Source organism: Haliotis cracherodii, unplaced genomic scaffold (assembly GCF_022045235.1).
Source record: "Haliotis cracherodii isolate W230 unplaced genomic scaffold, xgHalCrac1.p SCAF_19, whole genome shotgun sequence".
Classification (NCBI taxonomy): Eukaryota; Metazoa; Mollusca; class Gastropoda; order Lepetellida; family Haliotidae; genus Haliotis; species Haliotis cracherodii.
In genome coordinates this window covers 1,680,420-1,708,138 of record NW_027266274.1, presented here as the reverse complement: position 1 = coordinate 1,708,138, position 27,719 = coordinate 1,680,420, and the positions used below count along the sequence as shown (strand labels likewise).

General features: G+C 40.6%; 1 protein-coding gene across 2 annotated transcripts in view; it reads left to right on the top strand.

Moving 5' to 3' along the window:
* LOC139466658 (protein kinase C and casein kinase substrate in neurons protein 1-like) overlaps positions 1–27,719 on the top strand; it is a 73,475-nt gene that overhangs the window by 5,892 nt on the left and 39,864 nt on the right. For both annotated transcript variants that reach the window (XM_071248246.1, XM_071248247.1), the window contains exons 2-3: positions 13,277–13,512; positions 18,464–18,663. In XM_071248246.1, coding sequence (XP_071104347.1) covers positions 13,305–13,512; positions 18,464–18,663 — 408 coding nt within the window. In that variant the 5' untranslated portion in view covers positions 13,277–13,304. The remainder of the gene's footprint in view (positions 1–13,276; positions 13,513–18,463; positions 18,664–27,719) is intronic.

Here is a 27,719-nt window from a genome sequence, read left to right as displayed (position 1 = left end):
CTTTAAGTCTTGTTTTATTTATCATTGCGTATCGAGATACGTATCGTATCGTGACCAGAATATCGAGATGCGTATCGTATCGTGACCTTCCTGTATCGTTGCAGCCCTAGTATAAAACGATACTTACTTTGTTGCCTTTTGCAATATTGTGAGCGCGAATCAATTTTATATTTCCAATATATCTGACTCTGACAGTGACACTAGTTTACAATTCAACCATGGATTAACAGAATACCAATATTGTGATTTGGAGAAAATAAACTAATCAAACAAACCAATCTTGTATTGCAATCACTTGTAATCCATACGTCCAAGACGGGGATGATCTTGATTAGTTTAGTCACTAAATGTTACCACTAAAGGTCAAAATACAAAACAAACAGACGAGGGTTAAACATACAAAGTTGAAATAAATGTCAAAAGTACGCAATATTAATAGTCAAATGTTGCAAAAAGACGTCATTAGAAAAGAAAGAAAAATGTATACGAAGAACGTCAGTGAGCACAAAAGGAAGTTTTCAATAAAGAACGTCAGTGAGCACGAAAGGACGTTGACAATAAAGAACGCCAGATGGCGCTGCAATTTGTAAAACATTTCGAGTTTAATCGGCTTGTTCAGCCTTGTATATGATAGCTGCATGCCGTGGTGCACAATGTATAACGTCATTCCTTGTGCAATCACCGTCTGACGTCACACATATATATACAAGTATTTATAATGTATAATGAACACATTGTGTATAAACATGTTGCGCTTAAGCTTTGTCACCTCTAAAGGGCCTTTTAAAAAAAATACAGTATACTGTGTAATCCAACATCTGCCTAACATTAGTACATGTATTTTGTATACAACCTTAAAAAAACCACTCACTTAACGCTAATCTAGGATTCATCTACAATGATCCAATAACTGTTCATGCGTGGTGCAACATGAGGGTGCTATGATGCCGAGTTTTGTTTCAGACGCACATTTTCATCTGAAAAGTGATTGTTGTGCGAGAATGTTTTATTTTTAACAGCTTTTTGGAAACTGTGTGCGAAGAGGCTGCCTAATGTCTGCCTAACAACAAATATATATATCAAATGGATTTGTATGCATATGTATAACTTACACATTCATTAGGAAAAATAGCTCGCCATAAATAAAGAAAATTGATTTTCAACTATGCCTCCAGCGTTCGTTTTCAAACCATATTTATTTCGCTTGTTTACATCCACATTTATATTTGTGACAAAGACAACTTGTAAGTTGATGAAAATGTGCGTTTGAAGGTTGTATTTAAAATACATGTACTATTGTTAGGCAGTTGTTGGATTACACGTATATATATATATATATATATATATGTGTGACGTCAGACGGTGAGTGCACGAGGAATGACGTAATACATTGTGCACCTCGGCATGCAGTTATCATATACATGGTGGAACAAGCCGATTAAACTCGGAATGTTTTACAAATTGCAGCGTAGGGTTCTTTATTGACAACATTCTTTTGTGCTCACTGACGTTCTTTATTGAAAACGTCCTTTCGTGCTCACTGACGTTCTTTCGTACACATTGTTCTTTCTTTTCTTATGACGTCTTTTCGTAACATTTGACTATTAATATTGCGTACTTTTGACATTTATTTCAACTTTGTATGTTTAACCCTCGTCTGTTTGTTTTGTATTTTGACCTTTAGTAGTAACATTTAGTTCTTTAATTCGTAATATCTGATCTTAATTGCGTACTTTGTCCTTTTTTCAACTTTGTATTTTTGACCGAATGGCCGCCCATACAAACTCAAAGACAACAATATCGAACCAACTCAACGACAACAACTTCCACACTAGTAGCTTGGTCAACCTGTAAATGAAACAAAGGTCACCATGATGTTACTGTAACAAATGGCACAAAGAAGATCACACACTATTGCACACTTTTTAATAAAGTTTTGTAACAATTTGAAAGTGTTTGCACTTTTTTGTGCTACGTAGTAGCTACATCACTGAATTATTCAAAATTCCTGCGTACGAAATATTCTTTGACCAGTTATAATTTTAGGTGGATTTGTAAACATTTCTGCAAATTTCCTGTCCAAGCAATGAATGGGGTGACCAATCATGGTTTTAGTCATGAGAGCTAGTGAAAATAAGAACTCATCAAGGATTGTGACATTTGCTACAGGAAAGCACTCTTGTGAAGAGCTACTGGTAAATCTTTTGATATTTTCAAATATTGTATTGTACTTTGTCCTGTATCATTTTTCTGTGTTCTCATGCAGATATTCACCAGTCCTTATTGATCCTACAAACATAGACAAATATGCTCTGTATTCCTTTTTCAAGCTGTTTGGAAGTACTTTATTCGGTAAATTAAACCCTTTAGCTATAACAGGGCTGCATTGGTCCAAGTACTGCATACATTTCCTGAGAGAAGAGGTTGTAGAACTTTAAGAGTAACTCTTTGTGGCTGTAGGAGATAGCATATCCATGATATGTGTCTAAAAAGTGTTACTTAACAAATGTATTGTTACACATTCTGATTGTCCTATCCCCACCACAAGGATCAATGCTCATATGTTAACTGTTAGTCATCTTCCCGAGGCAAGAGAGTTAACTGACTGTAAATGTCTAGTTTCCTCCCTTGCCGAACTAGGCTGGAATTCCTGGGCTCGATCGTAGCGCCACCAGTGGCTACTACGAGTTATGTCCTTTCTAAGCCTCTCCTATGGACCAATCAGATTCCACGTCTCGTATCACTTGCATTTGCTGCAAACCAAATGGCAGCGCCCAGTCAAGATGATCTAATTGACAATCAAAATCTATATTGTAATAAAATGAGTCTTACATCACAAAGTGCATCCAATTACGTGAGCACCTTGATTTAAAAAACATGAAAAGATTTGGAAAACATATGTTGACCATGTTGACAAGGAGTTGCCGGTGTACATGCTTTGCAAATCCTGCAATCGACAGAAATCTGCATGACAGTTTACAAACCGGTTTTTGATTTCGTGCACCTTTTCGATTTGACTATGCATAGACTCGTTAGTCCAGCCAAAATGTAACTCCATAATACCAGGCTAGGCAAGGCAAGGGTGGAAACTGGTATTTTATAGTCATTTAACTCTCTTGCCTTGGGAAGATGACTGTTAGTATACTTGGTCCAAGCCTTACGACTTGGCAGATGTCAGCCAGCTGATGTTGCTGAAATGTTGGTGACGATGTATTATCCACTTGCACATGTTGTCGTTGGGCATTGAGTCATGCAACAGATAAAGTCTTTCAACCTTGTCAGCTTGCAGACGGGTGTTGGTTTCTTTGGTCGTGTGGATAAAGCGTCTTTGATCATCAGGTCGTTGGTTCGAATCCAATCACAGGAGTCGGAAATTTTATGTCCGCTACATGCTTTTAGTACTGACTACATCTGAAAGATTTATGACTGGCAAATGTGTTGACAATGGTAAATAATTATCATCTTTGCTACAGCATTAATATTTGTTGATATGTCTTAAAATTTTCTGTTTTTCCAGAAAGTGATTAAACATTGAGCATGCATGTCATCAATTGAATTGTTGTGTTGTCCTGTCATCCAGATTAGTACCCAAAATATGCTTGATAAGAATGGACAATAAGCTGTGATGCATTGAATTGCTTTGATTCAGCATGCTCCGTGGTTTTTGAGAAATAAATTATTAATAACCAATTTAAATTCATTTTTGCATTGCATCATTGATGTAAACAGTCAAATCAATATACTTCATGAAAGTGATCAGGGCATTGGTTACTCTTTGTCAATAGTGCAGAAACACACAGTTGTGGGAGAAGACAATGAAACCTGTGTGTTGTAATACCATCTCCAGTCCTGGAACCTCTGTATTGTCATGATTGACGGGTCACACAGTTGACTCAAGCTGAGCCTCTGGGTCACATGACAACTCCACTCTGATTGTCAGCCAACCACTCAAACAAATAGGTCAGAGGTCTTTGTTTGTCAGCCATACCTGAAATTCCATAGTACAGGCATTAGCCAGCCATGCATGACCAGCCATCTAGCCAGCTGCAAAGCAGGATGGCTTGCCTTAGCAGCATGCAAGCCAGCCACACCCACATTGACTGACCCTGCTCTCTACAGTCAGTAAGAAGCCTTAGGCCTATCTCGTAAATGTAGACATGGACATCTTGTCATTGTTGGAAAGGACATTCCAATCTAGCATCATAAATAACCGTTCCATCCTTCACGTTTCGTAATACAGTATATGTTCCTCCCCTCTGAGCAGTTTTATGAACAGCTGACTATTGATCATGCATACACCATGTATAGACATTAGAGACATCTTTACAGCATATGTACAGTATATACAAAAAATACATAAAGCTGCATAAATTTTCTCATTGAAGCATTTTCCTGATGTTATTTCTATCTCAATTGATGCGAGCTTATGTTAGGCTGCCTTGTCTGTTGTCTCCCATGCCTTCATGGTGCTATATCCGCACCTGTACTTTTGTGTAAGTTATCTCCCTTTTAGTTGATACTGTGTTGATTATGGTGTGTGGCTTTGCAGAATAGCCGCAACATTCTAAGTTATAAGAGGCAATACATCACTATGATGCATCGTTTCACAGAAAGATTTTTCTGATAAACATAAGTGTGATGTTTGAATGAGCATATTTTCCTTTAGATGATTTGGCTGACATGTTAAGATCTGAATGTGTTGAACTTGCATCAGTTTGTTGACGCTTTGTTTAAAAATTTACACTGACTTAATTACCTGAAAAGTCCAACTTAAATATAGTCAGATTTCAATCAGTTTCATGAACATTTTGAACCAGTGGCCAGACCCTATTGTTCATATACAAGCTTTTTCATACCAAGGAAAACATATTTTGATAGACAATTAGTAAATTGATCCTGTGATACAAGGAGCTGTTTAAATTTATGGAACGTAGCATGTATAATAAAACACTTTGGGAGAATGTTTTTTCTTTGGTCACAATAAAATAGACATGTCGGTCAAAAATGAAATTCTGATTCTATACATGGAATTATTCAAAATGGACATAATCTTTTATTTCGAGCAATGTTTAATTTTTTCCTTCATCCATCATATGATTATTATTTGAGCAGAAAAATTTACACAGTGCAATTCTGAACACTGATATTTTAATACTTGACAAATATTCTTCTGAATTATTTCTTACTTTAATACTTCTTTACAAATCCAAATTGGGAAATAGGGCAAGATTTTCAATCCACTTTTGATTGTCAATGGCAATTCCCTGAACAGAAGTAAAAACGTTTTTTCTTCACCCAACTTCTCCAACACATAGATCTATCCAAATCCATACCTTATTAATGGGGATTTAACTTTGTATGCCCAACAATTGCCTTCATCCATATCATATTGATATTTGTACACCTTTTTATCCTCCTGATTTAGTAACCTCACCCAGTACTTTATTATTTTATCAAGCTGGTTTACTCTATGTATAAGACTGTCCAACAGACCACGGGCCACAGTACCAGGTGTACTCCTACCTAGGTAAAGGATTGCTTTACAATATTTATTATGGGCACAGGCCTTGTGGTAGCGTAGTCTGCAAAGGCTGGAAAAATATATCTGTCGTATTTAAACATTTCAGGATATCATCATAAACCATGAAATTTACGATCTTTCAACTCTGTTGTTTTACACCAAAATAATATTCTAATAAGAGCCCCCTATTTTTAATTTTGAGAGCACTCTTGGCACTTATTATGGCGAATACGATTTGTTGACATGGTATTACATGCTCATAGTACTGTCTTTGTGTTGTGGGAAAAAACATCACAACTCTTCAATCCTGTGTATAAGAAGAACCCCCTTGACATTCCCCTAATTCTAAATATGAAAAAGTCGCATTATATACAGTGATATACAGTATATCAAATACTAACTTAGCAAAGTCAAGATTTTGTCAGAGCTCTTTAGACACGTCTTCTTATCATCCGCCAGGTGACACCAGATTGTCCATTTTGACGAACATTGGCCTTTTTAATCAGAAAAGACTGTCCATAATGGCACTGTTCCAAGTGTGTCAAGTATCCATCCAGAAGTCCATTTAGACCTGCGCCTACCAGCTGTGGAACCAGGTCACTGGACATTAAGGGAGGTTACTCTATTTCCCCCTTGACATGGTGCACACATTTCCCCGCCACTACGAACGGGATCATCAACAGTTGAAGTCAACAACCCTGCTTACCTGTCCTCTCCTTTACAGGCTTGCTCCCAAGTCATTGTCGGTTGAAGCAATTAGAGTGCAGACTTTTATGCACTGTATATTCAGTATTATTCACAGACTGTATTGGCTGAGACTGAGATGTGGTCAGACAGTTAATACACGACCACACATCACTGGTGAGAACATTGATGCGCACATACGCTAGGTTTCTGTAGTCCATTTTGCGGATGATATTTTTTTCCTGTAGAACTTGTGAACTCTGTTTTCCATAGCGGGAATACATGCTGTCTAGTTTTACTTATTGCAGAAGGTGTACCTGACACCCTTCTTGGCTCTGAAAGGCAGTAAATAGGGGCTTAATTGTGTATTTGTTGGCTTCTATTCAGTATCTTTACTGCACAAGAGTTTAAAATATACAACCGGAAATCAAATATAGATTCAGAATGTCAATTTCAGTGTTTTTTTGTTGCTAAATTTCTAAGAAATTGAAGAGACGTATGATTTAATTTTTTTTGCCACCAAATGACATTTTTCGACAATGTCACATGATAGTTTTGGGAACAATGTTGACCTAGAAATCATGTAGAGATGAACATCAACAAATATGTTCAGAGGAGGACATTGAGGAAGACCTGTATCCTAAATCACATGAAATCCACACTGTTAATTCTTAATCCAAAATGCTGCCAAAATGGGATGACCTAAGTTGAAAACAAGAACTTAGATGTGAGTGGTGTCTGATGATGCTGAAAAGCCATGTATGGCAAATTGATATTGGATGATCAGGTGTGGAACAATATGTTAAAAGATAAGGTTTCACATGAATTACGTTATATTTTTCTCACTGGAGTCTTTGGAGCTACAAGGCTGCAGTTAACAATCACAGTCAACGTACAAGAAAATAATTTGGTCAAAATCAAACCACTGGTAGCTGAGTTACTAGTGGTTATTGAATTGAGTATTTCAGGACCAGAGCTATGTAGACACCCTAGAACATGTTTTTGCCACTAGAATGGATAGGTGAGACACAGCAGAGAGGTTGCGGGGTCATGTACATCTTAAGTATTTCCAGAAGAAAGAGATCTGTCTTTATCAGGCTTTAGTTCCATCATCCTCTGTAGTGAAAAGGATTAGTGTTTGTCTACCTGTCAGACATGTCAGAGCCCTTAACATGTTCATGCGGATAGTTGATGCAAAATTGATGGGCGTCTGATTCTGCTGCTGTACAACAAAATTTGAAGCTATCAGGCTATTTGTTTCTGTGATATTAGCTTTGAATTATCTGCCCTTAGACCTTGAGCTTTGAGCCATGAGATTTTGGTAGTATCTGTTTCAGATTCTTGCAGATCTTGCTGAATTTCTTGGAGACCTTCTGGTCACTGGTTTTTTAAGTATCTCTCACCCAAAAAACAGCAGAATAAAAAATGATAATAAATAGAACAAGTGCAATAGGGCCTTAACGTTGTTGATTATGATATGGCTTCCAGCCTTTCTGCTTGAAAGCCTATTTATTAGTGCATTTGTTAGTCACTATCTTCTATTCACGATGTTGGTTGTGAAGAGTACATGATTAATGTGATAAAGTCAGGAGTAGTATTTGTTTGTTTGTTGTTGAACGTTGCACTCAACAATATTCCAGCTATGTGAAGACTGTCTGTAAATAATCCATTAATTGACATCATGAGCATTGATCTGCGCAGTTTGGATGCAATGACATGCTTCAACCAAGTCAGTGAATCTGATCTGACCACCTGATCCTGTTAATCACCTTTTACGACAAGCATGGGTTGATGAAGACCAGATCTTCACGGGTTAGTAGTATTTGTGACAGGTGAGTTTTATCCTTGATGTGAACACAGAGAGGAGAGCTCTTGAGTTCAACTGGGAGAAAGTTTCACAGTGAAGGATCACAGGATGTTAAAGATCTTTGTCCAAATTGTCCAGATAGTCCAGATAGTCCAGATTGAGTTTGTCCAGGGGTTGTACTTCTCCACCAACTCCCTAATGAAAAGAATTCTGTCTGGGAATACCATAACGCCCATGGTGTGGCACTCTTTCATGTGCATGACCACTTTGCTTATCAAACATGGAAGTGAAAGAGCTCAATTCAATCTACTCCATGAAACTTGGAAAATGTCCACCGCTTAGCATCCAGGGCCCCATTCCACAAAGCGATCTTAGCGCTAAGATGATCGTAACTCCAATTCTTTAACATAGACTTACGACAGACATAGCGCTACGATCGCTTTGTGGAACAGGGCCCTGGACTCCAAAACTTGCGTTATAATGTGTGTCAAATCCATACCCTGAGAAAGAACCCCATAGAAAGTTTAAATACAAGGGAAAACACAGTGTGAATTCAGCCTGTCTCTCCATAATATCAGCTTGCTCCAGGATATCAGCCTCTGTTAGTGTTAACCTTGTGCATACAAACTACCTCGGCTCTCAACTTCATAGTAGACAAATCTGAAATGTAATTCTGTTGTGTCATTATAACATTATTCATAGACACAGTTTGTCCACCTATACAAAGCTGTATCTCAGGTACACAGACAGATTCTGTCAGATTTGAGTAAGAGCATATTTTATAGGAAGAAACTGCCAGCTGGCCAGCCAGTTCATCACCGATGCAGACCAGCAGCCTCCTGTGTGTATCTCCACAGCTTTGTAAATGGCTTGGTTAATTTTTTAATACATATTTTTTAAACCGGATGAACATTGAATGTATAAAAACGCTTGTTCTGTCCTCCCATGTGAAGCCCAGGAATGGTGTGGATTCTGCCTAAATAGGAAAGTGGTGTTATGCAGATTTAATGTCAAATGAGAACAACCAAGCACCTGCAATCAAAAGTGTTTTAACATGCCAATATTTTCCATTTTGAAATGTTGTTTGATCTAGAATCAAACAGCATTTGTTATTTTTGACAATTTTATCCCCACTACTGTTGGTCTTGTTCTGTATTCTGAATATACCCTATTTGCCGAAAAGAAACTATTTCTTTATATTGGCAGTATCGACTAACCTTGCCTAGATGAACACTACGAAGCTGACTGGTGTTCATTTCCCGATGAACATCAATATGTCCCATCATTACGTTGTCAATCGAGTGAGACATTCAGGACTACTTAAGGGAGGAAGATATATATTATATAATATCTATTCTTACTCCTTCATCAGCTGAATGATTAAGAAACACATATTATACTTACAAATCTATATTTACTGATGGATCCAAGGATAGTGGCGCTGTTGCTAGTGCCACTGTCATTGGATTCAGGACTATCTCCTCCAGATTACCCGATACTAGTTCTATTTTCACAGCTGAGGCCAATGCCATTTTAACAGCTTTACAATATATCAGTAAACAGTCAAAATATCAGAAGTTTATCCTATTTTCCGATTCTCTTTCTTGCCTGCAGGCTATCCATAACATCTCATGTCAACATCCACTTTTTATCAAACTTATTGAATTATTTAATGCTCATGTGGGCATCAAAGGCAACTCAATGGCTGATGCTGCTGCAAAAGCAGCACTCAACAAATCTGTGACACCACTTCTTATCCCATACACTGATTATAAACCTGTAATCAAATCTTATATTTGTTATCTGATGCAAAAGAAGTGGGACTCCCAAGTCGGTATCAATAAATTACATGAAATTAAACCAAATATTGGTTACTGGGCTGTCAGTCCAGATTTGAAGAGGTCATTATGCGACGATGTCGTATTGGCCATAGCAGGTATACACACGAATATCTTTTAAAAGGTGAGGAACCTCCATTTTGTGTCCCTTGTGATGAAAGAATCACCGTCAAGCATGTCCTGCTTGATATGTTTTGTATATATAGTATAGTTTTTATAATTGGTAAAATAAATTTGATAACTGAGATTGTTAGTGGCTGTATCTTCGAAGGGGGTTGAAGTAGTGTAAAATTATTGTCCCCCTGAGAGGGTACGTAAGACCACGTCTTTCAAAGTATATATATTTCTACCACGTTTTTAACAGTAGTATATATCTGTACGTTTAACTTTGGCTAAATTTGTCATAATCGCCAACAGCTGAAGGGATGATGTAAATCCGGCTGGGGTCAATGCAGGTAGCAAAAGTACTGTAAGTCCCCATGGACCCTAGCATGGTGGTCGACCTTCAGCTGCTGACGATCTACAGCCTGTTTTTATCTTATATCGTTATGTATAGTGCTATTCTCTTTTATAATTCCATACTAGTTTTATATCTTTTTCTGTGATGAATCTAGTAATTTTACTGTCCTTTGTTGACAGGTTTTTATACAAGTTTCAATATATGTATTATGTTTAACTATTGATAGTCACGATATGGCTGAAATATTGCCGATGTGACTTAAAATTTAACTCACTCACTCATCAGCTGAATGAATGTCACTTCTAAATGCCTTTCAAAGACCTGATACTTTCGTGGAATTCCTCAATGTTTAAAAATAACACTTAAATCTTAAGAGAAAACTGAGAGCAACATAGATTCAGGCTATGAATGATGCAGGCTTTGAAGCCAGACAGATCATGTATGTCGGATCACTGAAAAAAAGCGTCCATTTGAAGCTTTAACAGAGAATGCTTGACTTACCAAAAGAAATCACTGAGCTTCACACTGTCACGAATTGCTTCAGGAAATACAACCACGCCGCCTCAAGCGGTAATCCCATTAGCAGCCGTAGTATGACTCAAACACACACCAAAAGTTCACAGAACGTTAATATCAATCCATTTTCAGCATCAGCCAGGTCTAGATTTCTTTCGAATGCTAACTTCACTGGTACAACTGTTAGTGTAAGGATTGAAGTTGTATTTGTTGACGTTCATCAGCTGATGAATGTCAACAAATACAACTTCAATCCTTAACTGAAACAAATTCTGAAATGTCTCTTGCAGATTTGTTATTTTGAAAACATGCCTTGGTGTTATGTTGACAAAATGTTTTTTATTCCCAAATTTAACTACATAAGATTATACATGTAATTCAAATCTGTAATAGTTTTCCGAAAGTGTGTGTAAACCTAAACCTGAACCTAACCTTGCTCTGCTCTTCTCTGGATCTGAAATATAATAATTAGTGTTGGAAACATCACCTCGATAAGTGAGTGAGTTACCGTGACCCAGCGAATGCTGAAAAAGTTCAATGTCAAGGTCATCATCCGAATCTTAACAATCTAATTCATGTTCAGTTTCATTCACAAATGTACTTAACTTATTTCCATTATATCCAAACGGAGATTGCGACTGCAAAACACTAGCACTCCAATGCCCAGGCTCCTTGCATCAAGGCCCGCTGTTCCAGAGAACTGTCATGGTTGCTGGAATGGCATCAGCAACTTGCTTGGGTTTCTTATATTTTCCTTCTGGTTTTCCCATGCCCTTTTCACCACCCCTTTGTCAAAAGATCATCTCACTTTCTTGTACTTCTGGTTCCTCATTTCGTTAGAGGCTGTCCGGATGCATTCTCCGACTTGTTCTCAAATGTTTCTCATTTCCCTTTCTCTTGAACTGATGACGTTCACCAGATTTCAACTTTTGATCTTATTGATGCTGGATTGCCCGGAATCATGTAATTTACTCCGCAGATCCTGAAACTTCCTGTCGATTGAACTTCCATTCTGATCTAACAAGTATTCCTTCGTTCAAGGGCCATCACTCCCTACGATTATCACTGCAGTTTTCGTCTGACATATTCATTATGATCGTGCCTAAAACCGACTATCACCAAATGTGCAAACATTTGAATGAAGTACACCCTGCATTTGTACTCACAATGCACCTTGTACTGCTGGCCTCTAGCAAATAACAGACTCATTCTCTGAAATACTTCTGTATTTGGAATATAGCTTTCCCTCCACAGAAGATTGAGTTTCCTTTAGTCTGTTGAGAAAACAAAATCATTTGTAATGCTTAGGAGACATGTTTCTCTATGACAAGCTCTATCATGTCTATAGGCAGACCGGAATTTGTCATGTAAGATTAAGGTATTCACGATGAGATGTTAGCCATATTTTCAGGCTTTTTGACAAGAATGACAAGTTGGATTCTTTTTTCAGTGATGGCTTGATCAATGCCATCATTAGTCTTGCTGGTGCTTAAAATCACCACTTCAGAATGATCACTTAGTATGCAATCTTGTCATTGAATAGAGGTATTGCGAAGGTAGTATGCGCTGCATGTAACTTGGCAGGCGTAATATACATGGTCAAGATTCTCCAGATGGACAATAGTCCACATTTTAAAGTCTTCTTTAATTTTAAGTTATATTTTGAAGCATTAATGAAACATGATAAATTGCTTATTTTTGCAACCTTAATTTGATTAAGGTACCTGACATCTCAGTGAAAGGGTTCTGCGTATGAGACGCAAGTTACACATATGTGTGAATTGACATCAAAGGCTAACTTTGAACAGTGTGCCACTCATGTACCTGATTCCAACACTTACCTAAAACATTTAATAATAAAAAAATCAACCTTGTCTGCAAAAAGATGATCAAATTTCTAATTACAAGTATTGTTTTTCAATTTGTGTGCATTTATAGATGGATACCAGTCTTGTACTGAGTTTGTCAGTTAGCAAATCGATTATTTAGTGTTGTTGGGGACTGGATTTCCTCAGTTGCACATTAACCTGGATGCATAAAGCTGTATAGTTATTGAAAGTACAACATAGAATTTCAACGTTTGTTTACACTTGCCTTTTTATCTGGATGTGACACACATGAGGTATTTTTCTTGAGAGGTGAATTTCAACAATGACTAACTACTAGGTTAGCTCCAGATGACATGGTCACTGAATGTCGGTGGTAAAGGGGAACCATTGGATATGGTGAATCACCCCTGCTGGCACAGGCCAAGCTGCTGAGGCTCAAATCTTTATCAGGATGTAAAGAGGCAAAGATTCCACAATTTAGTAATTTCTAATAATCTTTTGCATTCCATACCTATCATGACTATGTATATGCATTTTGGTTTGGTGTATACATAGAAGACTTATGCTGACGGTAAGATCAGGTTGTAAGGCTGAATGACATCAAGGTGGTTTCTCTTGCAGATTCCAGTGAAAGCATACACAAGCAGAGATGTCTGTGACCGATGAAGTTGTGATGCCAACCTCAGATAGCTTCTGGGAGTTGGGCAAGTTCATGAAGACAGTGAAGAGATGTGACAATGGCTACAAATTGTGTGATTCTCTGAGACAGTTGGTAGAACAACGTAGCGAGATTGAAAGAAAGTATGCCAAGGACTTGGTACAGTGGGCGAAGAAATGGAACAACTTCTTAGATAATGGTAAAGTATTAATATGTAACTGATATATGTTATATTTTTTACTTATCCTTCACACTAGAGACAGTTGCTCCCTCTCCTGGCCTAGAGGTCGATAGCATGACAGCCATCCGTTTGGACCCTACCTTGCTCCCAACGGACCTGCTGATCAAGGACATGATTTCGGCCCAGGATGAGGACTTCAGCAAACTTTCTCTTACTCTGTCCTTCAGACAACATGCTACAAACAAGGTGACTACCTGGTTCACTATCTCCAGGTCATGGACCACGCTCATGCTTTGGATCAGGATCTTCACCGCATGACTGGGTCCAACCCCTCCACCTCAATACCTCTGACAATAGACTCACCTATGTGGAGATCAAGATTCGCCACACTCTCAAGCCTCTCTCACTTATGGTGTCATTCTACAGGACTTGTCGGAGGATAACCCTCATATGATCGACCACCTGACCACCGTCATATCCTACCTCCAGCAACAAGTCAAGCATATGCACTCCCATATTCGTGCAGCCCTGATTGAGCTTACAAACACAAGACGCCTAGGCTACCTTGCTCAATCGGACTGGGACCCAGAGTTCAAGAGAGATCTCCTTCGTTAACCATGGTCCTCTCCTGACCTATTTAACTCTTTCAACACCAGTCAACCAGAAGTGTTTACTTCCCAGAGACTGTTGTGTGATAGATGAAGCCAACATTTATCAAAGAAAATACCTGCTTGTAAAATATATTTGCTACTACATGTTATACACCATTTGAAAGGTCTGATCCTATGGTTTATAAATATGAAAGTTATGTTTTTCACATTATTTAAAATAATGCATTTACAACTTAATTAAATTTGTTGTAAATAAAAAATGTATGCTAACACGTTGTTAACATCCAGATTAAGGACCAAGGAAGCGAAAACTTGATGATTTTCGGCAAATATATGATTTCATAATATCCACGTACCTATTTCTGTTTTATTTTCATTGTTTACGTTATTGGAAAATCATTTTAAAAAGAATTATAAATAGTTTCTGTCATCACCCATTTCCCGATAACAGCGACTGTCCGCTCAGTAAAATGAAGAAATATTTATTACTGTGTATAATATATTTAAAGATTTGTTAAACGGCTTTATTTTCCTCTTTGGCATGTTCGATGTGGACCCGTTGTCAAAATGTGTGTCCGAGAATTTTATTTTCAATAACATTGCGAGAAATAGTGAATAATTTTTTAATTTATCTATAAAAAATGATAAATTGAAATGGAATGTATATTTCAGACATTGTGAAATGTGATAGATTTAATAAATGAATGATATTACAGGTAGGTTCATAAAAATATATACTATTTTGACGTGTCTACGGCTTGGCCGGATAACCGGCCTACGGTGTCTGCGGACTCGATGCTTCTTGGCCGGATAACCGGCCTACGGTGTTGAAAGAGTTAATGGACAGATCTCCAAGACTCACTCCCGAGTATCAGCCTTCGCCCGAGACGATGGCTCTCAAGGTCCTGGTTATCTGGCTCCTACCAGGCACGACGCAACTCCTCCACCCACGGGGCAGGGCTCCACCTCAACCTCTCCATGCAGAGGCAGGGGTAAAGGCAAGTACTCGGGCTCATACCAGTCCCAACGCTTCCACTTGCGTCGGGACTTCAATTGAATTGCCTGACACACACGAATGGGAATTCCCACCCCCAGTCGTCCAAATTGTCAACACTCCAATAGGTGGGAGACTGGGTCGATTCTGGCAGAATTGGGAGATCCTGGGGGACCCATAAGTAAACCAACATCATCTGACACAGGTACAAGCTGGCGCTTAGAGACGACCCGACACTCAAGACGTCCCCTACAGTGGACACCTACCCCCCCATACTCAACAGCAGCTACTAAGCCATAATATCTCCGGGCTGCTAGACAAAAAAGCGATAGAGGTCACACATGCCCCAGCCATAACACCGGGCTTCTATTCACCAATCTTCCTTGTACCCAGGAAGGACTCCTGGCAAACACAGGATGATTAACAACCTCGCTGCTTTCAACAAGCGCTAACTTGCATGTCCACCTTACTTCAAGATGACCACGCTGCTGCGATCCCAGATCCAGGCACAGGATGTGCTCATCAGCTTGGATATCAATACATCCCGGCGACCGGAAATTCCTGCAATACAACTCCATGGGAGTCCATTACCAATGGTTGGTTTTCCCATTTAGAATTTCTTCGGCTATCCACATGGCTTACCAAGCCAATAGTCTCGTAACCTCCATCTCCGGGACATTCAGTTCGAGGCATACATAGACGATTGCCTCCTGAAACATTGGAACACTGTCGCTCTACTTCGCCATAGGGACATAACCCTCCGGCTCCAGTACCTGATGGGTAGAAGATCAACCTTAGAAAGTCAAAGTTGACATCCTCAAATCGCCTCCAGTTCATCGGGGGCCTCTTCCAGACGCACTTTGACCTCCTCTCTGTACCCCTCAAAGAGCTAGCCAACTCCAACCCGCTGCCACTCCCAGACCGGCCAAACCTTCTGATCCACCGTCACAGCAGGCAGCCACAACCAGGACCAGACAAGTTATGTCTTCACGTCTGGTCCATTTACAGAGATCACTGAACGCTAAGGGCTACTGGCCAGAGCGGCTAGGGCCATGACGATGGCACATCTTCCAACCACCAAAAGCCTCTATGACGACAAGTTGCAATCCTTTGACGGCTTTTGCAGTGGCAAACAACAAGACCCCACTACTACTTCGCCTCAATTCCAGGCCGAGTTCATGCACTATCTTCACCAAAAGTGGAAGCTCAAGGGTAGTACCATCACGAGTTACCTTGTGGCACTCATATCCGTCCTGGCAGTTCAGGAAGATGGGCACATGAGGAAAAGCCTGGAACTACAGGCTCTGCTCCGCTCATTCAGGTTTGAAGACCAAAAGGCGAAATTTCATCCACCAGCTGAGAGACGCACCCTTCGATTCGCTCAAGGCGATGTCATTCTACAATCTGACGAAAAGGAGGGTCTTCCTACTGGCGCTCCCTACAGCAGCCCGTGTCAATGAGTTACACTACACGCCTTGGAGACCCGTGAAGAGCCGGGGTAGAATAGGTCTTCAGCAACCCATGCTTGCTGTTAAAGGGGACTATGCTTGTCTTTAGAGGCGACTAATGGGATCAGGTGGTTGCTCGCTGACAACTGCGTGGATCAATGCTCACGATGTCAATCACTGGATTGTCTGGTCCAGACTTGATTATTTACAGACCGACGTCATATAGCTGAAATATTGCTGAGTGCGGTGTTAAACAACAAACAAACAAGCAAACGACATGCCTTGGACGTCAAGTGCGTCTGCTTTGAGCATGGAGCACACAGAGCTGGGTATCTCAGACTGTGCTGGGACTTCAACTCCCAGGACATCCAGATAGATAGTTCCTCATCCCTCCCATATCTTCTATTGTGGGCGCGGAAGATTAACAAGTGCTCCGTCTATGTCATGTTGCATCAGACAATCGAAGGAGCCCCGTACACAAAGATGACGCCTCTTCATACCAGTATCTGCGACCTCACGAGCAGAAGTCGGCTGCAACACAATCACCCCCTGGCTACGAGCCATCATTCTCCAGGTCTACGAGGTAGCGGGATTGGACCCCCCTCGCTCCAACAAGCCGCATGAGATCCGGGCGGTCACCTCCACAATGACGCTACACAGCAACTTCTCTCAACGTGCCATCATGGGTGTGTGTTTCTGGCGATCAAACACAGTCTTCACCAGTCACTACCTGGTAGAAGTCGCATTGGAGGATGTGCAAGGCACAGTTTTGGTCCGTTAGTAGTGGCCCGACAGGTCACCACTACTAAACACTACCACTACTACAACCACTGACCTTGCCTCCAAGTCCAGATCCGGCCTCTCAACCTCCCCTGGCTTAAATGCCCTGAACTGTAAGGTTTGTGCCCCACTTGCATACGGCTCGGTACACCAGTCTACAACTTTAACTTGAGAAGGTTATTGTGTATGGCTGCGTAGTACCTAGACACACCGCATACATGACTTCTTGGTTCCCACCCATGAAATGGTCATTGATGCCGACCTTACAGCTGAAGACAGGCTGAGGGAAACAGGGTTCCCATACATGGATTGGTCACTCAAAGCCAACCACACAGCTGAGGAAACAGAGTTCTGAGATGAAAGTCCACATCTGAAGGTATGCCCTCCACCGATTCTGTCGGATGAAGATGCATTAAGAAGTAATGCAGGATAAGTAAAAAATCTAGTAAAATCCTAGATATTTTTTATATTTGTATACTTATCCTGCATTTGACTGTCAGTCTATTTGATGGAAAAGTACTAGAGTATTATTCTTAATTGCCACAGGTCTTTCAGTCTGAATCAAGAGAAATGTTTCTTGATCTAGTAAGCTCAGCTTAACATAGTTCATATATCAACACTGAAAACTTTTTAAAATAATACCTTGATCCTGTTGCCTTGATTAATTATTATTAGGGCTGGGTATCGATATAGATCATAGAGATTGATAATCGCTGACTAAATATTGATCATGTATAGATAAATATCGGAGAGGTTACTTTAAGCAAATATGCCAGAAAGTCTTCAAGCCACTGGTGAGCAGTGACACATTTATCATGTTTATGCACGGATTACTTTGTGGACATTTGAGATATAACAAGAAAGAGTTGCTTTCTGTCTTCGACACTTGACGCAAGTGACACTAACAAGTCTGTTTTGGTAAATATAAAGTGAATTTCATCATGGTAGTTTATCTAAGTTATTATTGATTACAACAATTTCATATAGATAAATGTTACTATTCCTTCCCTGTGATGTTAATTTCGATTATTGATCTTTTGGCCAGCCCTAATTATTATTATGTTAGGTAAAGTAAAGGACATTTAGTTTTGTGTTTGTTCATTTGCTATCATTTTCTGGTTGTATTTTTGCTACAGGTTCAGAGTATGGCACAATGCAGGGAGCGTGGCGAGGAGTTCTGTGTGAGGCTGATAGTCTCTCTGATTTACATACTCTTATTGGAGACAGATTAATGTCAGAAGTGTACCATTCTGTGAAAATCTGGCAAAAAGAAAACTATCACAAATCCATGATGCATTTCAAAGAAACAAAAGAATTTGAAGACAGTTTCAGAAAGGTGAGTACTATTTACTCTACTGAGACTACCATTGAAAATATATGATTGTGATTGGTAAACCTGTCTGATTGTTTAGTGGAAAATTTCAGTCAGTGTAGATTTACTGTATCAAAAGAACAAGATTTGCTATACCAGCTGCAGATGTGTGTGGGGTGTCGTCCCTGGTACTTGGTGAAGCTCTTGACACTAATTCCTTTATCAACGTGATGGGCCTAGGGAAGTGTGACCCCAGCAAGTATGATTTAGGTGTGCTGTAAAATCCCCCCAAGCCTGATAATAATTGATTTGCCGCCTGCAAGTCGTAAAGTATACCGTTTTTATCTACTAAAAGTAGAATTAGACAAAATGTCAAAAATGCTCCACCTCAACCACCTTGCACCGTTGCATCGTTGTGTCGTGAGTTTTCAAGTGACGATACTTTACACGATATGTCTTTTTCTGTATCAATACCATGAATACAGGACTGACACACTTGCTGAAATAAATTACTTACTACTTCTTAAATGACCCCCCAGTGCTTTGTGAGTGAAATATCGCAAGATGTGTTGTAATTAGCATTTCAAGTTCACTACTGAATGTAGCTGCTACGAGCATCTGTCTAGCTTTCCTTTTGAACCTGCTCTGAAATATTGGTTGATGCTCTGACATGTCTTACAACTCAGAGACTCCCTCTCTCATCACAACCGACAACCATTTGTGGTCTTCCCTTACTGTCACCATTATCGACAACATCGTCCCGGTCTCCGGTGTCACCTGTTATAGGACCGGCTTTTCCGTCTCTTCTGCGATCTAAGTCGACAGCAGCAGCGTCGCACTCCTTGGTTTCCATGGCCCCTTCAGCTCTGCGCCACTAGCCAGGTTCTCTCAAATTTTCCTCGGCACCTGCTATTCTCTACTCCACTTCGACATCAACAGCGCTGCCTGTGCCCTTGGCTTCCACAGCTCCAACGGATTGCCTCATCAGCACTACTGGCACCTCCTATTACGGCTATCATCGTTCTAGATCGTCACAACGTTCTCGTATCCGCTCCTGAAGCCCCTCTCCAGTACGTCGTCGTGACTATAGTTCAGATTCCTGGGAGGGATCTTTTCAAACCAGTAGACATTTGGTCTGACTGGTTGGGTAATCTTCTGGCTTCTATTGCTCCATCTCCGGGCTCTGGCGTGGATGAGACACCTTATTTGGCCCTCACCTATGCTCTCCCTTCAAGACCCTATATTGACCGTTCTCACCTCGGCACTGGACAACCTTCTGCTTCTTCGACTAGGTGGTCAGCCTGGACCCGGAATTTCTCCTTAAGCACCTACCAGGTTGAGAGCATGTTCTGGCCCAAACTCTGTCCAGGCCGGGTGGTAGCTACGCTCAGACGTGTTCACCTTGATCTGCCAATAGATCGTCTCCACCAACATCGATCTGTTCACCGTATCCTAGAACTGCCAGCGGACATCCTACATCTCACCGGTCCCACATCCGTCAGCTATGGCAGTCAACGCACTCAGCGTTCCCTGGGGAGGTTTATCTGCGTATGCATGGGCTCTCCTTCCCAAGGTTCTTCCCTAGACCGTCCGGTGTGGCTCAACCTCCTGTAACACCCACACAGCAGATTGCCACACCCGAACCCCGCCTGGTTTTGTATGCACACCTAGCGCTTCTGCTGAATGCCCTGGGAGCCAAGGGCTACTCAGCTTGAATGGCCAAGGTTATTGCTTTAGCCTATCATCCGTCTACACAGGGACTGTATGTCGACAAAGGGTGCTCCTTCCAGGCCCTCTGCTCAGACAAACACCAGGATCTGTTGACAGCGTCCCCAAAGTTTCTGGCAGAGTTTCTCCTTTATGTGCGCAGCACAAGTCGGTTGAAAGGCTCTAGCTACCATCTCTTCAGACCTGGTCGCCATTAACTCTGTGCCTGCCATATCTGTCAACTCGAGAATGACGAAAATCCAGGCCTTGCTGCGCTTGTATCATTTTGAAGATCAGTAAGCCAAGTTCAAACCGCCTGCGTGGGAGCTTTGGTTATGCCTGCTGTGGACATTGAGGGTTTTCCTATGACGGATCAGAAGTCTAGGAAACGCTTTTTCTTGACAGTCTCTCCCCGCCCCTCCCTCCTCAAGGCTACCAACACCCAACGAGATCAGAGCAGTTCATAGCAACTACTCCATCAAATCAGTCATGGAAGGCTGTCTTTGCCAGCCACTACCTCCGTGACGTAACCTTGGATGATGTTGCTGGTGTCCTTGGTTTTGGTGGTATACAACATGCCTTCAACCCCCGATGTTGCTGATTCTCCGATACACTGAGTGGGGCCTGTCAAACTCACCAAATATTAGAGGGCTCTCCTGCGTTCTGAATTTGCTCTTAGGTCAGCTCTAGTTTTATGTCTACCCGCCTCATTCTATTTCTGTCACCTAGTCGGGTTTTCCTATATGCATCAACTCTTGTTTCCTGACGACAGGAATGGTCGTACATGTTTCAGTCATCACTTGTATGCGGTGCAGGTTCATCAGACCTTGATGAGGGTTTATTATGGATCACACCTGAAGGTATGCCCACTGTGCTGTCAGATAAAAATAGATTAAGGAGTAATGCAGAATAAGTTAAAAAATCAAGTAAAATCTAAATATTTTTTTACATACATTTGTATGCTGATCCTGCATTATGAAGTCTAAGTGCCCTCCCTTCACTACACTGCCTCCCCACAAAGTTTCAGATGTGTTTAAAGCAGTTTTGTGTTTCGATGTGATGTCATGACTTCCGGGTCACGTGCCGACTGTTTGAGGGTGCTGTCTCTACTGGTTGGAACAGCTTTTCTTCAGCAGCTGCATCTCAAACAGTTCATCTCTCTGTCAGAAAACAGGAGTAATGCATGATAAGTATACAAATGTAAAACATATTTAGATTTTACTAATATTTGGTTATAAAAGTGTTCATTGTTTGTTTTGACTTTAATCTATTAAATTTTTACTTATCCTGCATTACTCCTTAATGCATTCACTGCTTACTTACGACAACTAGGACAGCACTGTGAAGGTCCTGGGTGAAGAAATAAAGTTGTTGTTCTCAAGTCCCAATCAGTGTCCTTCCGTCGCTGTCCTGTGACCTTGATGACACCTAAGGTCATCTTCACATCACTGCTTGTTGCAGCACAGCTAGGATGTGTCCAAGCGGAGCTCTCCTTTGGATTAATTTTAGACCTTCAGTTTTCGTCTACAATCCTAAAATTGATCTGCGATGGGTGATGTATTCAATTTATATTACTTTCACCAGTTTGTGTAGTTTAATGTGAATTAATTAGGCATGAAAAGACTCTTGTCTTTTTTCCTGCCACATATTTGTTGTTCGCCGCCATTTTGAATTGTGTTACAATCGTTTGCCTGCCAAGGTAGTCATATTGTTTACAATTCTCAGCTACGTATGTGTGACATATTCTTATGTTCTTATATACTACTAGCTTTGGCGTATCATTGAGTTGCGTATACTCAAATTATTGTATACTTTTTCAACTCGTTAAAAATATGGTTGCCGAAAGATTAATATAAAATCTACGGCTTCCTTCCAGTCCCGCTTCATCAACAAATCTTTTATTGCGTATCTATGTTTTTGCGATTGCATTAATTGTCATGGAAAAATCTTACCAAGATTATCATCCACGTCAGTTGGCTTACACATATATGTGTTCGCCAAAATCTAAAAGTAAATAGTTTTTTGTTGGTCTTTTTGGTTTACATTGAGTTGCGTATATGTACTATTGTATACTCTTGCAACTCGTAGCTCTGCCGATAGATTATTGTTTAATTCTATGGCATTCTACCAGTACCGCCTCATCAACAATGGCATAATTGTGTAACTTATGATTGAGCGTGGTGCTAATTTTCGTGGAAGAAATCTTACAAAGATTATCATGCGCGTTGTTTGGTCTGTACACAGATGTGCTCTCCAAACCCTAAATGAAAATATAAATACCCTTGGTTTACAAAAATATTGTATATTGCAAGTCATAATTTTGCCGATAGATTATTGTTCAATTCTTCGGCACTCTTCCTGTATTGTCTCATGAACAAGGGTTTAATTGCATAACATACCTTCGAGTGTTGTACTAATTGTCGTGGAAAAAACCTTACAAAGATTATCATCCACGTTGATTGGTTTGCGCGAAGATGTGCTCTCCAAACTTGAAATATAAATAGCCTTGGTCTAACTGCTACCCAAGCGCTCCTATTACGCAAGCGACGCACGATCAGCTTAGCGCTGTTCCAACATTTCCAGACCTGCGCTGAGTGCAGCGTCTGCGTACCAATCAAGGTCTCTACGATGACGTTAGCCCAAACGTTTACAGTGTACTCGGTTACGTGACCGGCACATGATCAGCTTGGCACATGTACCCGAATGGGTAGCAGACCATCTCGTGTCAGTAACGCCCTCCCCTGATAACGGGGTAAATAAGAGGGACAACATGAGGTCATTGGAGGAAGACTTCTCCAAACTCTCATTTGCTCCGTCATTTAAGCGACCAATATTGTCAATGTTTGCAGTGGATCAGAATCTACTAGAGGATAACCCTATCTGATTGGATCACTTCCAAACTATGGTGTTTTTCCTACAGTGTCAGTTTGACCACAGGAAATCTCATCTTGAGACCGTTCTGACGGAGATTACCGTTACACCCAAGACTTCATAGTGTTTCCAACTGAGATTCTGGTTTCAAGGGCAGTCTATTACGTCAACCTTGGTCATCTACTAACCTGTTCAACGAACAGATCGGAGACACGCACGTCAAGTTCCCAAAAAGCTTAGAAAGTCTAGGCGGGCTGGCAAGTCAGGAAATTATAAGCCTAGACGCGCGTTTCTCAGGGAAGACTAGTATACGGTGTGGTGCCTGTGCAATCGGGGAACAACACACTCCCACTCTCTACTTCTACAGACATTCAGATTTTTTCCATCTAGTGGATTGGCTGTGACTAAAGTTCATAGTTCAGCACATCCCCGGATGTAGAAACATACTGGCTGATACTTTATCACGTCCAGACAGGGTGGCTCCCACCGAGTGGAAATTTTCTCACAGAAGCATTCCAGTTACTGCTTCCGGAATTCAGGCAACCAAACATTGACTTGGTAATTACTTGCCTAGACCACCAACTCATGACGTATATCTCCCCGTTGCCAGATCCGCAGACTTGGGCGGTGAACGAGTTAAGTATCACTGGGGAAGGGCAAAAAACAAACAAAAAAAAACAGAACAAAAAAACAACAACTTACTTTTCTGCCACCACTTTTACTTCCTAAGGTGATACAGGGGATCAAGGAGACAAGGTATCTTGATCTCTCCTTTGGTCGCACCCTGGTAACCGGCGAGAGGGTAGTTCGTCAAGCTCGGAAAAATCTAGCTGAAGACGATTCACTACCCCTCTCACAGTGGTCCAACCTACTCATCCACCCTCACAGCAAATTGCCTCACCCAACGTCTGCACGTATGGTTCGTCTTTAAAAGGTGTTTAAGTGCGAAGGGTTATTTCGACACGGGCAGCAAAGCTATAGCTTTAGTTCATCGTTACTCTCCCAGAGACTATACAATGACAAGTGGGGATCACTTGAGACTTTTTGCAGGGAAAAAAAGAATCAAGACCCTACGATTGCGTCACAATTCCTAGAGAAATACCTCCTACTTTGCGTACCCAAAGACACTTGGAAGGTAGCACCATTTCTACGTAATTGGCTGCAATTATCTTAATGTTGGCCGTTCCGGAAAAGATTAAGGTCACGGAACTACAGGCCATATTACGCTCATTCAGGCGGGAGGATCTGGAGGATCAGAAGGCCAAGTTCTGCCCACCTGATTGGGACTTGAACGTGGTACTTCGAGGTTTGCGAGGACCCCCTTCGAGCCCCTCATTGCATCCTCATTTCATGACCTCACCACTGAAACAATTGTTTCTCTTGGCATTAGCAATGGCGGTATGGGTGAGCGAACTACATGTGATCGACTCAACCTGGATCCGTTTTGAGCATGGGACGCACGGAGCGGGACATCTTGGGTTATGCTGGCCAACCCGACCGTTCCTTCACCATCCCACTGATATCGACTATTGTGGGAATCATACATGGTGGAGTTCTTCTGGGCTCGGTGCGAGCAGTTCGAGTTTTCATTCGATGCTCCAAGACTAGGCGTTATTCGAGGAAGCGGTCATTGATACCTGTATTTACTTCGTCCACGACCGAAGTTAGTCGCATAGTCGCAAAACCATATCTCTGTGGTTACGCGCAGTAAACCTTCAGGCCTACGAGATTGTCAAACGGAACTCGCCGAGAGCGAAGACCCTCAAGGGTGTCAGCTTTACCAGGGCTCAACAGGGCAGTTGTGGTTTTGGAACAATCACGGAAGGATATTTCTGGAGATTCGACACAGATTTTCGTTAGTCATAACCTTTGCGTTGGGGCTCTCGAGGATGTCGAAGACGTGCGAAGTTTGGCCGTCTGGTTGTTACCCTGCAGGTTGCCAACCCCTGACTCAAATAATGAACTCGCCCTATACAGAGCCAGTCAACTTCCATGTGCAGTCACTCAGACGCCGCCAGTGGAAGAATATTAGACAATCTTGTTTGTCAACAACGGCTCTATGACGTAGTAAGTAAAGAATTAGCTGACTAGCTATTATTTTCTTTATTACTCAGCATGTATAGGGAATTTCTCTTTAATTCCTATGTTCAATCTTTTGGATTTTTTAACAACCCTACCGTAATGGCGTGTTTTTTTCTGAACTTTTCCGCTTCACGGTTTACCCACCTCCAAACCGTCCGATACAGATGCATTAAGGAGTAATGCAGGATAAGTAAAAAATTTAGTAAAATCTAAATATTTTTTACATTTGTATACTTATCCTGCATTACTATGTTTAAGGCCCACCCATCGCAAGACTTGCCTCCCCACTTTAGCTTCAGAAACCTCAAAAGTATGTTTTTCTAAGAGGTTGGGCGACAGGCAGTGATGTGAAGATGACCTTAGGTGTCATCAAGGTCACAGGACAGCGACGGAAGGCCATTGGGACTTGAGAACAACAACTTTATTTCTTCACCCAGGACCTTCGCAGTGCTGTCCTTCTAGTTGTCGTAAGTAAGCAGTGAATGCATTAAGGAGTAATGCAGGATAAGTATATAAATGTAAAAAATATTTAGATTTTACTAATATTAATTTTATTCAACATTTCATTTATTTTGTCGAAAATTGTGTGTGAACTCAGTGTTTGCATTTACAGCGTCCCATATACAAAAATATGCACTGAAAAAAAATAGGATGCAAAAACAACAACATACACACGTCCCCTTACGCATTTTCATTTTGAAAAAAGTTCACTTCATGCATAACTTATTGTTGTTTTCTTGCATGTTTCTCTTGCTCCCAAAACCCGTGTGTTTATTTGTATCCAATATTCGCTGGGTTACGGTGCTAGCCAGATTTTGGTGTGAACGTGGGAAACTGAGAGGTATCCGATGACATAGGTTTCAAGAAAGTTTGCTTGAAGAGCAAATATACTCTTTCAACACCGGCCAAGAAGCCTCGAGTCCCCAGACATCGCAGGCCGGAAGACCGGCCAAGCCGTAGTCACGTCAAAATAAGGTTTAGATCTATATAATTTCATGAACCTACCTGTCGTTTCATTTATTTATTAAATTTATCACATTTCACAATGTCTGAAATACTTATTCCATTTCAATCTATCATTTTTTATCGATAGATTAAAAATGATTCACTATTCCCCGCGGTGTTATTGAAATAAAATTCTCGGACACACACTTCGACAGCGGGTCCACATTGAACAGGTCAAAGAGCAAAATAAAGATGTTTCAGGCAAATCTTTAAATATAGTATACAAAGTGATGAATAAAATCAACCAAAATATATTTATAAGTTGTCAAACTCACAGCTAAGTTATTATTTCCATCTTTTCTTGTGATCGCGTGTAATGTAAATCAAATGACATCTCGGCTTTTGTCGCCTCGATTTCTCAGCTCAGGTAGGATATTTCCAATATGCCTTAAAAACTTTTGTCACAGCTCCTAACCTAGCACGATACATCCATGAAATTCCATGTTTTTAATATAGATCGCAAGTTTACTGCTTCGTAAAAAAATACGCACATTCCATTGTTGTAATTTGATAAATGTTGGCTTCATCTATCATAAAGAGTTTCTGGAAACTCAGTGTCACAGCAATTAAAGCTTTTGGTTGAATGGTGTTGAAAGAGTCGAGTGGCTAATCTATGAAGATTCAAAGATGTTTTGTGTACACACATAAAAACAGACACTTAAAGATTTTAACCACATACTTATTTATGCTCAGAATGGCCTAAAGTTCACCATTTCAGGTCCACATTTAACAAAATAGCCCCCTAGATAGCTTTGCGCCTACCACACTCGTGGCTACCGCATCCCAGGGGACCCCATTATTTTGGAGAACAACACAAACACTGTGAACTGATTGGCAGATGGTACCAACTCACCATGAACTCGCCTTGAAATGAACATTGGTCATTTAAGATACAAAGTGTTCCTATCACTGCAATAAATATTCTTTTCAGTTGTGATATTAAGTATTTCTTATTCTAAATCACCCAAAGATCGTGGAGAAAATGTGTTAACAGCTGATTGTTATTTCCAGCTTATTGTACGAGCAATTAGAAATGTTATATTATTCTCTGTGTATAAAACAATGTTTAGCATACAGTAAACTAATACTGTTGAATTTGTAAATCTTCATTGTGATGCTTTATTGCAAATTTCACCAGTGACAGCACCTTCTAGAGCATCTCTTGCTTCATCTGCACTTGCTAAAGAGCCTCTTGCTGTACCTCCAGTTTTGCATGCACCTGCTAAAGTGCCTCCTGTTATATCTGTGCTTTCATCTTTTTCTGTGCCTCAGAATAACAGATCACTAATTGTGCCTTAGGTTTTAGTGGCATGAGGACAAGGTTGGCTTCACAATTCCTCCAGTGTCCTTGTAATATCAACCCATGACCAAGATGAATTGGTCTTCAGCACTCACGGATAGAAATTAACCTAGAA